The following is a 13,033-nucleotide window of genomic DNA, read 5'->3' as shown; positions in this document are numbered from 1 at the left end:
GTACCAAAATTTTAGTGTAAAATTTGGTACCTCATAGTACCTAGGTAACAAGAGATACCAAAATTTTACACTGAAATTTTGGTACCTCATGTTACCTTCTCAAGGACTGTAAAATTGCTCTATTAAAATATGTGCAAGAGACTATCTCTTAATTAAGAGATAGCTTTATCTCTCTTCTATTAAAAAATTATATAGTATATCTTACAGTTATAAATATCTATTGGAGGAGGCCTTAGCGAATCTTGCCCACTCCAAGAGGAATGGGAGGTGCATAGGGGTAGCCCCGTGCCAGCGACGACGGTAAGTGCTACGATCGTATGATGAGGCAGGGAAAGAAAGGAGAAATAAAGAATAAGCTCATATGAACAAGCTCCAAGAGAGAAAAAAAGAAATGATCGATAGATTGTGAGCAAACGAGTAATATGTTGTATTTGTAACATCGACGCCTCCTCCTTCCGGCCCAACATTAGTGATAGCGGGGTGAGCACCAGCAATGATGTGAAGGGGAGGACAACGGCAAAGCGTGAAAAGAGAGAAAGAAACTGATGTATGGATCTCGTTGTTAGTCTAGATCGAGAGTTCATTGGAGTACAAAGGAAATATCAAATATGGCGAGGTGTTTTTTTTTTCACTAGCTGGTTAATATGATGAGGATTTGGATAGGCAAAAATAATCACTCTACGAAACATGGCCCAAATATAGCAAAATCCATTTCATAATCTTATGAACTCCAAGTAAAATTTTATAGTTTCATAGCGTGCCACAATCGTAGTCCGCCATTTTCAGAAGCCTTCTCGCGAGCACTCCGGCCAACCACTTGTCCCGCAGGAAGCTGATGACGGCGTTGTTGCTCTGCCGTACGAAGCCGACCACGTAGGCTGTCCCAACCAGCTCGACGCTCCTCCACCGCCGGATCCTAGCGTACTCACGCAGGCACGCCCCGATCCTCTCGCCCTCGCCGCCGGCGCCGGCGGGCTTGCCGCCACCAAGAAGGGCGTCGCTGAGGCATCTCGCCAGCACGACGCCGTCCTCTAGCGCCGCGCACCCGCCCTGGCCCAGGTCCGGCGTCATCGGGTGCAGCGCGTCACCGGCGACGCACACGTTCCCCTTGCTGATGCCCGTGAACACCAGCGAGAGCGGCGACCGGAACCGCAGAGGCGCGGCCAGCACGTCGTTCATCTCGCTCCTCTCGATGACCTCCAACGCCTCGGCTGGGATCTTGCTGCTCCCTAGTTTGGTCAGCAAGAATTGCTTCATCTTGATGGCGCTCTCCTCAACGCCATTACTATCTGGAGCAGAGCAACCAAACACCGGTCAATTGCTAATCACCAATCGATTCACCGTGTTTGATGACAGTGGCAAGGCTGACCGTGGTCGGGAGACCAGGCGAAGAACCAGTAGACATCAGTCTCGTTGCACGGGATCACGCCGGCACGGAAGCCATGGCCGAAAAACATCTTGAACTCGGGTTCGAAGCCATGGCCGTCAGGGTAATGCGCGAGGCCTCTCGTCGCCAGGCGCCCCGAGTAGGACGGCTTCGCGAGCCCCAGCCATTTTGCCACCACGGAATTGACCCCGTCGCAGCCGATCAGCACCTGTATCGCCGCCCCGCCATCAAACAGTTCAAGCATCCTTAATTCACGAGGGGATCGATCACAGATTCACAATCTCTCTGGGACTGGGATTTGCGTACTCTGTTTCTTCCTGTTTACCTTTGCTCGAAGAATTGCGCCGTCAGCGAGGTGTAGGATCTTGGCGTTGCCATCCTCTTCGATTCCAACGATTTTTTAGGAGTAGCGGATGGTGCCTTTTGGTAGTTCTTCTTCCAGCGCTCGCCGCAGCCAGTCTCGCCTGACGCAACGCATCTCCTTGGCTCCTCTACGTAATAAGGGTACGACACGTCAAACGTCATCAACCGTCCATGTTAATTGATAAACGGTATATTTATAATAAAAAAATTTATAAATAAAACTTAAAAATAAGTTATGATAGAAAATCATAAAATCAATCACAAATTTAAAGTTAAAAATTAAAATTTGGTTTATAAATGTAAACATAAACGTAAGATAAGGATGGAACGCTGACATACAAATGAATCAACATATAAGCCTACATTGTTTTTGGCATATTATTTTTTTTATGCACTCGCATTCTAAAAATAGATTTTAGAAATAGATTTTTAAGTTAATTTTATGGTTTATATTATGAGATAGCTATTATAAAGACCAAATAATCTTTTGTATTTATGTAACAAAAGAACAGTCTACTTTCGGTTTGGGTTTGGCCTAGTGCTACGTTGGATAGTCAGTAGAGATCAGAGAAAGCATGACATCTGACCGTTTCCCCTGCACCGTGAGATCCATTTGCTGTGCTATTTCTCCGGTAGACGAAGAGAAGACGTGCAACCTGTGAACAAAGTCAGGTCAAGAACCAAGATATGCACTGTGAGAAGAACGTCCGCATTCCCATCTAGATGTGCATACATGAATTAAATAGTTACGCAAAAAAAAGATTTGATAAGTTGGACTCCGATGCTATAAGCTACTCTCTCCGTTTCAAGTTATAAGATGTTTTAATTTCTCTCTCTATGGCACCGTCCGCAGGTGGCGTGTCTAAATTGTCTAATCAGCGCACGTAAAACGAAGAAAGCCATAGCACATGATTAATTAAGTATTAGTTTTTACAAACTTGAAAAATAAATTAATCTGATTTTTTTAAACAACTTTCATATAAAACTTTTTTTTGAAAAAATACACCGTTTAACAGCTTGAAAAACGTGCGCACGAAAAAAGAGAAAACAATGTTCATGGTTGGTTGGTTTCGAACACTCCCTATATGTAACCAATGTATATACTTTATGTATGAATAATTTATCAGCTAATGTACATGTTTTATGTATGAATAATTTGATCATCGTTAAGAGTACGGGAAGATATCATATTTTTTATGTAAAATTTAATATCTTCGATTAATTTATATCTTAAGATACACAAAATTAAAGTATAAACTTTGATACCTAAATTTTATTGGTATCGATATGAATTTAGGAAAAAGTCAAAACATATTATAACATGAAACATACGCAACACCATTAAAAACATGCACATCTAAATGCAATACGTATGCCAGGAAACAAAAATAACAAATTTTATTTATGACACGCAGATACTATTCGCTATCTGATTTTTAATAATTTTTCTCTAACTATAATCAATTTTACTTTTGCACGTTTGTGTATTGGCTTAAAACATCCCAGTTAATGCAATCATTTTCTAAAATAATTTATTAACTAATTATTAACAATTTAGATACAACTGCATATCGCACTCAGAGAATCTCTCCCTTTTTACCGCTCTGTAACTCACGATTACACTTACTCCCCAAGCTGTAGATGGAGCTTCCTAATTTTGTCGCCCACTCCAAGGGCGTCAAGCGCTTGCCACGCATTTCTCCACGTCGCGAAGGCGAACCCCGACGCCCGGAGCTCCGGCGACGACTCCAGCACCAAGCACCGAACCCCTTTTCTACAAGCGGCGGAAGCAGATCAGCTCAAGTTTAACCTGTACCAAACGCAAGCGAAGTATAGCATAGCACATCTACTGTACATGTGGGTGCCATGCATCGCCGGTAGCTCCTACCTGTGCAGCCCGAGAGCCACGGCGAGGCCGGCGATCCCGACGCCCACGACGACGACGGCGTCTTCGCCGTCGCCGGAGTCCTTTTGCTGCATAATTGATGCTGGCTTCTACTCAGATCAATTGTATACCAAGATTACCTAATGACCTAATGACCAACTTCTTGCTCACAGGAATCCAGTGCTACTTGTCGCTGCATCTGTAGCTCGCGAGAGTTTGGGATCGGAGTTGGGAGACTGGGAGTGATGGAGCTCTAGCAAGCAGTATAGCCTTAGTACTGACGACTGACATCATTGATGATGCTGAAGCAGTGTGTGGTCGTTGTACTCTGGTGACTAAGCTGCGACGAAGAAAGAAGCGATATTGGATTCGATCTACACGAACACGTAGAAATTGGATTTTCTAGATAAGGAAACTTTTTGGACGGCCCGGCGTTCTGTAGACTCTACCATCGCTAGTTGCTGGGTGTGGGCCATATATTTTTATTAGAGTAGACCCGTAAGTTTCTCGGCCCAATTAGGAGGTGCGGCGGGTTCCACAAGTCAGTGTCCGTGCTCGTCCTGGTGCTTAGGTGACAGGGTCATCCTCTGGGTTTTAAAAAGAAAAGTACAAACAACGTATTTACGGCAGGAAAATAATTTATAAATATAACTTATATATATATATATGTTACGGTAATCTAAAAGACAAAATTAAAAGATGAACTATAATGAAAAAACCTCAAAATCAACTATAAATTTAAGGTTAAAAATTTAAATTTTGACTTATAATCATAAGCAAAAGAAAAAAATAGTTTCTATCTCACTTTCTCTCTAGACTAAGGTTTTCGCGCCACCGCTGGTCAGCTAGCCGTGATAGCTACTCGAAGAAGAACAATGGACCTAAATTTTGATAGGGTTAAGTCTGAAAATAGCATGTTGAAACTATATAGTATTTTAAGGTAAAAGTATATAAGGACTGAGTTGAGTCAGGAATAAACTCGTAGATCTTAACCCTTTATCATCTCTAAGCGCGAATCTTAGCGTTAGAGCCAGTGTTTTACGGATATCACAATCCGTAATAGAGTCAGCCGCTATAGAACATGAACGATAATGTAACCTTTTCTGAAGGTGGTTACACAGCTGATTGAAGCAATGATGATGCCAATAACAAACAAGGTCATGCTTTTACGGATCGGACGACAACCGACCGGGACCACGACCACAACAAGATCTTTTGCAGTCCTCTGTAGTAACTGCTATCAACTATAACTATATAATAGTAACCACAGGCAATCCTCCTGGTCCAACGAGATCACAGGCAGGGGACGAGACTACAGAGACATGCAGTGGCATGGCCTATCAAGATCTAAATTTCATTTACTGAATATTAGTATATACAAGATTATACGTAATATCAATTTACAAGTATGTGCAATACTTCTTAAAGTTTGAGTTTGAGTGATAGTGATACCATTAAATGCTACACATTTGAAACAAATCTAATCGCGCAATTGCACAATCCCAACTAGTTCTTGAAAATCTTCATGTTTTTCCTCCAATCCCATTATGACCGTATTAATATTTTAGAGCTCCCCATAATAATAGTCCATCATTTTTCAGAAGCCGATGCACTGATGCTGGTGCCCATAGCCTAGTCGCTGCATGTGGGCCCTATTTCCTTTCTCATCGGAAAAGGCCAGTACAGGGCCCATTCCTACACAGCCCGGCCCGCACATTTCTCGGTCCAAATAATACGACGAGCGCCGGGGCCCACAAGTCAGTCTCCGTGCTCGTTCTAGTGTGTTCCTCGGTAGAGAGAAGAGGAGAGCTGGGGTTTAGCTGCGCGCTCCCTCCCCCCATTTTCTCTCTCCTCATCTAGGGTTTCCGTGTCTCCGCCGCGTCGCCATGGATTTCGACGAGTACGACTACTTGGAGAAGACGGTGGAGGGCTCCGGGGCGCCGTCCAACGGCGCCGCCGCTCCGAGATCCGAGGAGAAGGAGCGCAGCTCTCGCCGCCGGAGCGGCGGGGGCGGCGACGAAGTGCGCGATGACGGCGAGCGTAGATCCAAGCGCTCTCGCTCGGAGGAGAACCGAGACCGCGACAAGGACCGGGACCGGCACCGCGACCGCGACCGCGACAAGGACCGGGACCGGCACCGCAGCAGCCGGGAGCGTCGCGACCGTGACCGGGACGAGAAGGAGAGAGACAAGGAGAAGGAGAGGGAGAAGGATAAGGAGAGGAGAAGCCGGGACCGCGAGAAGGAGAAGGAGAGGGAAAGGGAGAAGGAGAAGGAGAGGGAGAGGGAAAAGGAGAAGGATAGGGAGCGGAGGAGCCGGAGCCGGTCCGAGCGACGCCGCGACGACGAAGAACGTGAGCGCGAACGCTACCGCGATCGAGACTACCGTGATCGCGATGTCAGGTGCCAATTCATGCCTTCCCCGCGACCCATCTATATTCTGTAGTATCATGAAGTGAGTGGATTTAACGGTTCATATACTTGTCGGTCACTCGATTAAAAAAATTACCATCCTTAATAGTACCATTTTCACGTTTGATGCTTGCCCCCTCAATTTGGCTCAGGCATCATTGTCTGCAACAAAATTTATGCTACAGCGTCATATCCTGAACTCGGATATGATATTTTGTAATATTCGTGGAGTTGCTTGGGATGGGAATTGCCTAGTTAGTGTGATTATGGAGGACATTGCGTTTTTCCTCATTTGTATAATTGTAGTGTCAATCTGTCGAAACTGCGTGTTAGTATTGTTTTACTTCCATCTTTTAGCATAATTTATAGCAGATTATTTCGCAATTGCTTCTATCGAAGTAATCCTATTGCTTTCTACATTTCTGCTGCTATTAACAATTTTGTTTATTATAGACGGAGACTTCTTGTAAATCCCTATAATTTGAACACTAGTATGGGTATCTGCAGATTCAATTTGCTAGAGCCATCTCCTGTGGTCTTGATGTTGAGCCTGACCTAGGATATCAGGTGACTTATTTTTAATATTATTATTATGAGATAGGAAACAGTGTTCTATTCTAGGCTTACTAAGATCTGGAAATTCAAGATGGATGAAACCATTTATGCTTTTGAGTGGTAGACTGACAGCAATGATGGTACCATCGGCGCTTAAAGTTTTGTCGCATCCAGAACATGGAGCTGAACTGTACTTCTTGTGTTGCAGAAATGCTGGTGAGCTGTGTTTTGGGCTTCTTCACTGAAGCACTGTATCTTATTGTTAAGGCGACCCAATGTTCAGCCTGCTGCACAAACAACCCTTCTCACTGCTTTCCAGGAGATGTTAACTGAGTTGTCATAGTTAGGGTGTGTGCAAAACCTTGATAGATCGTGTTTCAGAACCCACTCACTGTTCTAAATTGCATGCAGGTGGGAGCAGCTGCATGCATGCACATGCATAAGTACAACTCTCATCCAAGGCTGGGTCAAACGGTTTGGTAAAACCGTTTTTGATTACCCCTAATCATAGTGATGCTGATGCATGTCTATGCCTTACGACAAAGGGCTTTTGGCCTACATTTTTGCTTATCTTCACCACATTTTTGCCTCTTCATTTCTTTCTTTTCCTGCACTGTTGTATCAGTCGGTCATGCTAAAAGTTGTCTGCCTTTTTTACTCATCTACCTGTAGGTTTTTTCTGTTTTCCACATCTTGACCTAACATAGTTTTACTTTCTGGGGCACATATCCTAATAAAAATGTCTAAGTTGATTAGTTGGTTATGATTTATAAGGATGGCCTAACTACGATCTCTGGACGCCTACATTGTTAAGTTCTTGATGTACCCATAATTCTGATCCATACTATTATTTGATATTTTTTTTGGGTACTTAGGCTTATAATCTTAACAAATCTTGTTCTTTAGTTCAGAGGTAGGGAGAGAGGATCGAGTGGTGAGATAATTTCAATTAGTAAGGACACTAACATGCACAGAATGATTGATATAAAGAAATTGAGGTAGTATCCTTTATATGAGGAACTTCGTTACTGTTGTAGCTGATGCTGTATTATGGTCTTGTATTTTCTCTATTTCTGTATAAATGCTTATGATAGTTTTGCTTTGTGTCTGTGCAGACGTAGGAAAGAAGAGGCTGCAGAACCTGAAGCAGATCCAGAAAGAGATCAAAGGACTGTGTTTGCCTACCAGGTGCATTTTGGTGCAACATATTTGATATTTTACTTTATGGCCAAAAAAAATTGCTGAAGCCTTTTATATTTGAAACTAATGTCTGTGAGCATAATCACAGTTATCTCTGAAGGCTGATGAAAGAGACGTGTACGAATTCTTTTCAAGGGCTGGGAAGGTGAGACTCATTCTGAATTTACTTCTTCCTCTTTAGTAGTATTTTGTTTTGAAAAGAATAATATTTTATGACTAACAGATGAAATTTTTTATGGACTATCCATGTGCTTTGCACTGTCTAGTGAAATTTTCTGCTGGTTGCTGTGCATTGCTTGTACTCTTGCTGCATTGCATCAAATCAAAACTTGTGCTGACATTGATTACTTTTTCTAGGTCCGGGATGTCCGCCTCATCATGGACCGAAACTCGCGCCGTTCTAAAGGAGTTGGGTGAGTTTTATAGTGAATTCGGTGCAACATATCAAATCCTTGTTTTATTTGTTACCTCTATTTTTCTCGAGTTGCTAAAAGGGATTTTATTTTCTTAGAAGCTAGATGGCTTGGAATATCTAGCATTGTGTCACATGATGTCCAAGTACACACCTTGTTTACTGAGAGAGAAAGGGAGGGTCGTGTTTCTGGTGTTACCGTTTTTGATTTTTTCCAAATGACTTGGCTAGACTCTGGCATTCTGCTGATTGTTCCCTCAATGATTTCGTGCATCCCATGTATTCCTAGCCTTAGATTGAGGGAGGTACTTGAGTTCGAGTTTCATACTTCCTAAAAGAACTGGTTAGTGCTTGCACACAAAATTTCCGGATTTGTTCCTAAGTGGCAATGTTGAGATTGAGGGAGGTGGACTCAATGTTTCGGGATGTTGACCCATCACCCATGTGTCGTTAGGCCTGTTGTTGGTCATCACCAATGGCTGTTCTAGTTTTGTGCCCCTGTGGCAATATTGCAATTTAGGTGGTTGGATTAATGTTGGGCATGTTCACACATGAGTGTACGTGTGATGTAAAGGTGGATTGTTTGTTGACAGCAAAGGAATGAGATGAACTATATCTGAAGTGATATGAACCAGAGAGTACTCACAAGAGGCTGCAAAGAGATCAAACGTATGAGATCTTTAGGGTTATTTGTGCACAGGTTAATATCCTTGAAGATAAAAAAAATACTGGTGTAAGGGAGGGATTGGTCTAGATTATCCTTCTTCCTCCCTTGGTCTAGATTATCCTTCTATGTGTCTTTTGTTTGTCTCTGGACCAAAGTGTTGATTTTGCACATGCTGGTTCATACATTAAAATTGCATTGTATATTCAAATATTTCACTTTATATCCTATAAAAGTAGAAAAATGGCTGGCGTACTTATGATATTTTGAATGTTACTGAGTACTGACAAATATTTGTCCTTGTGTTCTCTGGTTGCTGTTATGATTTATGATGAAACAAGCATTTTTTTAACTGTAGCTATGTAGCATCTACGATTTATTATGGGGGAATATATTCACCGATTTTTCATACTCGGCAGGAATATTTATAATTTGGTGTATCTACTGGGATAATCAGCTACTTATGCCTAAGATGGAATACAAGATCATTTTGGGGGAAGTAAGCAGCGTGGGACATCAAACATGGCATTCCACACTATTGGATGCTGTTCTGTGCATTTTCATATGATTTTGATCAAAGGAGTGTGCAATTAGTTTGTGTTGGGGAAAAAAAATTCCACAACTATTTGAAAATGTTTGATATGCAAGATTTATTGTTTTTCTTCTTAAAAATATTGAATGTACGCTGGATATTTTGTTGGCAGTTGGATATTTTGATATTCATGATGCCTTTACGTTGCCAGGTACATCGAATTCTATGATGTTATGTCCGTACCAATGGCGATTGCTCTTTCTGGCCAGCTGCTTCTTGGTCAACAGGTGATGGTTAAACCATCAGAGGCTGAAAAGAATTTAGTTCAGTCAAATGCTTCTTCGAGTGGAGCAGCTTCAGGCGGGGCAAGGAAGTTGTATGTTGGAAATCTTCACTCAAATATTACTGAAGATCAATTAAGACAGGTAATTCCCACAAATTATTTTTTGAGGTATATGAGTTGGCTGTGCTTTCCAGGGAAAATTTTCCATGGAGTTCATAATTGAAAGCAGATTACTATTGTGGGGCAGAAGAATTACCATTGCTGATATACACTTGTTAATTGATATATGTTTGTAGAGATTTAATGAATTCTCTTTACCAGGTCTTCGAACCATTTGGTCAAGTGGAACTTGTGCAATTGCCTCTAGATCCACTTACTGGGTTATGTAAAGGTTTTGGTTTTGTTCAGGCAAGTATTTTCTTATTAAGCAATTCTTGTGTTTACTTTGCACAAATCTCTGTAGCTGACTGCTTCTGTTTCATCATTTAGTTTGCACGCCTTGAAGATGCAAAGGCCGCTCAGAGTCTAAACGGGCAACTTGATATAGCTGGTCGAGTAATTAAGGCAAGCAATTTCTCCAGAGTTACTAGAATTCTTGTTGTTTTAAGGGTATACATCTCAAATATAACATTATGCTAAACTGCTGTAATCAGGTTTCAGCTGTGACGGACCAAGCAGGAGTACAAGTCAGTGGGGTAACTACTGGAGATTTGGATGATGATGAAGGTGGAGGTTTGGTGAGTCTCATTTCTTGAGAGACATTGAGAACTGAAAATTTTCCCCTTTCATACTTATGACATACATTTCTATAGTCATATAGATATCCTCATTTGCTTTAAGTACAATTACTTGGGGCATATGCTTGTACTTCATCAAATATTTATATTTTATTTCTTGTATTCAAGACTTCTATCATGTGCTGGATTAGTATACACTGAGCATTCTGCACACCTAGCATGTCTACAATTAGCAAACTACTGTCCATTATTACATTATCGATAGGTGATTCTTAGCCATTTACTGTTTTGAGTCTAGATGCTACACACTTATGCATACTCCTAATTACATTGTTTTATGTGTCTAACATCTCTACTGATGTATGCAGGCACTGAACGCTAGCTCAAGAGCTCTTTTGATGCAGAAATTAGACCGTAGCGGAGCTACAACCAGGTATATATATGTGAGCTTAATGGATTAAAATAACCGTTAGATGCCCTTGTATTCCTGATGGGACTATGTCAATCTAAACACATCCCAATCATATTGTCCTATCTTTCATATCAACTTGTTTATGTAATGTATGTAGTTTAGTCAACCAGATAATTTCCGTAATTTGTGGATGAGCCTTCAGTTTACATTTGGAATGCTGGAATGTCAAAATATCTAGAATGTCAATTATCTTGTTTGTAAGAGTTGCCATCATTTGTATCAAGATCTTTCGTTATTGACCTTTACTATATTATCATCAGGATTCATCCACCACTACCGCAACACTGTTTCGATATGTATATAGCTTGTCAAGGTCATTCTCCATGGACCTCCCCCAATTCTTTGGCGTACAGAGTTTTTGTTGAAAATATTTGTTTACTCCATTTCTAACATCAAGTGTCAATTGCATTGACTGCAAATTTCAAGAGGGTGAACCATGGTTACTTAGAGAAATGAGAGCATATTACAGTACCTTAATATTCTTATGGTATCATCAAGTTATCTTGACAAGAAACGATGGCCATAACCTTTTATTTTCTCATTGCATTTCTAATTCAAAAAAATGTGTGGCATATGTTTATTACAGATAGGCTACTGGTCTGAACACTTAATGTCTTCTAATTTTTTTTACCTCCCTTTGTCTGCCTGCAGTTTGACTACTGGGATAGGCGGTACTGGTTTGAACACTCCTGTTGGATTACCACCTGTATCAGTTCTTGGTGCTCCTCCAGCTGCTGCACCTGCGCTGCAACCTACAGTGCCTGGTCTTGGTTCAGTTTCTAGTCTGTCTCTTCCAATTGCTACCCAATCCATTGAGACGGCCCCACCCAGTGAATGCTTATTGCTTAAAAATATGTTTGACCCAGCCGTGGAGGTATTGTTCTTTTTTTTTATTGCTTGCCAATATTCAGTGCCCTTTTTTCTTGGTCTCTATGAGTTTGCAGCTCTACTTGGCTGATCAAAAACTGATAAAAAAATATTTTATTGCAGACGGACCCTGATTTTGATTTGGATATTAAAGAGGATGTCCAAGAAGAATGTTCCAAGTTTGGCCAAGTAAAACACATTTTTGTGGACAAGTAAGTTAGTTGGTTAGTTAATTAACAATCTATAACAGCTTGCATATTGCCTTACTATAGCTTTCTATAGCTTTCTTGCTGATTATTATACATAAATACAAGGACAATAGAGTAAAATCTAAGATTGACTTTTTATCAGCAATTCAGCATGTAATTATAGGGTATTGGGACGTATAATTCTCTATACTCTGTTGTGTATCCAAATGCTCTGATTACCATGTTTTTTTTTTAATCTCAGTTTTCTTGTACTGCAGTAAGGTGCAGCTTACTTTTACAGTTTAATACTCGTATTGTTGTGCAATTGTTGTAATCTGTAACATAGCACATAATTCACCATATTCAAACCTGATCTACCATGAAATGCCTGTCACATATAAAATGATAGCCTAACCTTTGGTACTGTTGCATTTATTTTGCAGAAATACTGCTGGTTTTGTGTACCTGCGATTTGACAGTATAACAGCTGCCATGAGTGCACAGAAAGCATTACATGGGAGGTGGTTTGCAGGAAAGATGATTACTGCAACATTTATGGTACGAAATGCAGCTTTGCTGTTTACCTGAGGACTTCATTTTCTTCTTTTTTTCTCTTGCTGATTTTGTTGTTTTTTCTGTGCCAGACGCCTCAGCAGTACTCAATGAAGTTCCCAAGCTAGTGGACAAGCTACCACTGTGGGTTGATAGCTGGAGATTGTTGCTTCATTTATGTGTACTTTTAACTCTTCCAAATATCTCAGCATGTGAGCATAGCTTTGTACTTTGTAGCATGGGTTTTTTAACAATCGGACATTGAATGTTCGCATTTTTCATAACTTGTCTTGCGGATGCGCTATCGTTAAGCACTCAAAAGTGTATGGCGAGATGGATTTAGTTCTGATATATTTATTTTATTTCTCGAACTTGTTTTACTTTTTCTCGGTGATATTTCAGCATTTTACATCTGCACAGTGAAAATCTAATCTCGAAGGGCCGTACATCTGGATGGGTTTTTATCATGCATAGGTTTTAAATTTTGATAAACTCGGAAATTTATATGCCCGATGAAGTAATACTC

The 13,033-nt window shown here is 41.0% G+C and overlaps 2 protein-coding genes across 3 annotated transcripts; one reads left to right on the top strand and one right to left on the bottom strand.

The window, feature by feature from the left end:
* Positions 1–538: 538 nt before the first annotated feature.
* Positions 539–3,928, bottom strand: LOC102713255 (monooxygenase 2-like). Its single transcript, XM_015834992.2, is given in 6 exon segments — positions 539–1,289; positions 1,370–1,595; positions 1,713–1,878; positions 2,338–2,406; positions 3,378–3,524; positions 3,639–3,928. Coding segments are annotated over 6 exon segments (1,239 nt in total). The 5' UTR covers positions 3,731–3,928; the 3' UTR covers positions 539–750.
* A 1,492-nt stretch (positions 3,929–5,420) lies between these two features.
* On the top strand, positions 5,421–12,874 carry LOC102709719 (RNA-binding protein 39). 2 transcript variants are annotated; one of them, XM_015835429.1, is made up of 16 exons: positions 5,948–6,036; positions 6,553–6,612; positions 6,809–7,408; positions 7,512–7,598; positions 7,716–7,788; positions 7,889–7,945; positions 8,158–8,213; positions 9,620–9,833; positions 10,013–10,099; positions 10,181–10,255; positions 10,345–10,428; positions 10,797–10,861; positions 11,552–11,774; positions 11,891–11,979; positions 12,399–12,513; positions 12,600–12,874. In XM_015835429.1, the coding sequence occupies exons 4-16, from the start codon at positions 7,567–7,569 to the stop codon at positions 12,633–12,635; spliced, it is 1,206 nt and encodes a 401-aa protein (XP_015690915.1). In that variant the 5' UTR covers positions 5,948–6,036; positions 6,553–6,612; positions 6,809–7,408; positions 7,512–7,566; the 3' UTR covers positions 12,636–12,874. The 2 variants fall into 2 exon arrangements, with proteins under 2 accessions (XP_015690914.2, XP_015690915.1); XM_015835428.2 differs by lacking the exons at positions 6,553–6,612; positions 6,809–7,408; positions 7,512–7,598 and having other exon boundaries at positions 5,421–6,036.
* The last annotated feature ends 159 nt before the right edge of the window (positions 12,875–13,033 follow it).

This window comes from Oryza brachyantha, chromosome 3 (assembly GCF_000231095.2).
Source record: "Oryza brachyantha chromosome 3, ObraRS2, whole genome shotgun sequence".
Lineage (NCBI taxonomy): Eukaryota > Viridiplantae > Streptophyta > Magnoliopsida > Poales > Poaceae > Oryza > Oryza brachyantha.
Note: the sequence above shows the minus strand (reverse complement) of the source record. Positions and strands in the feature narration are given on the sequence as shown.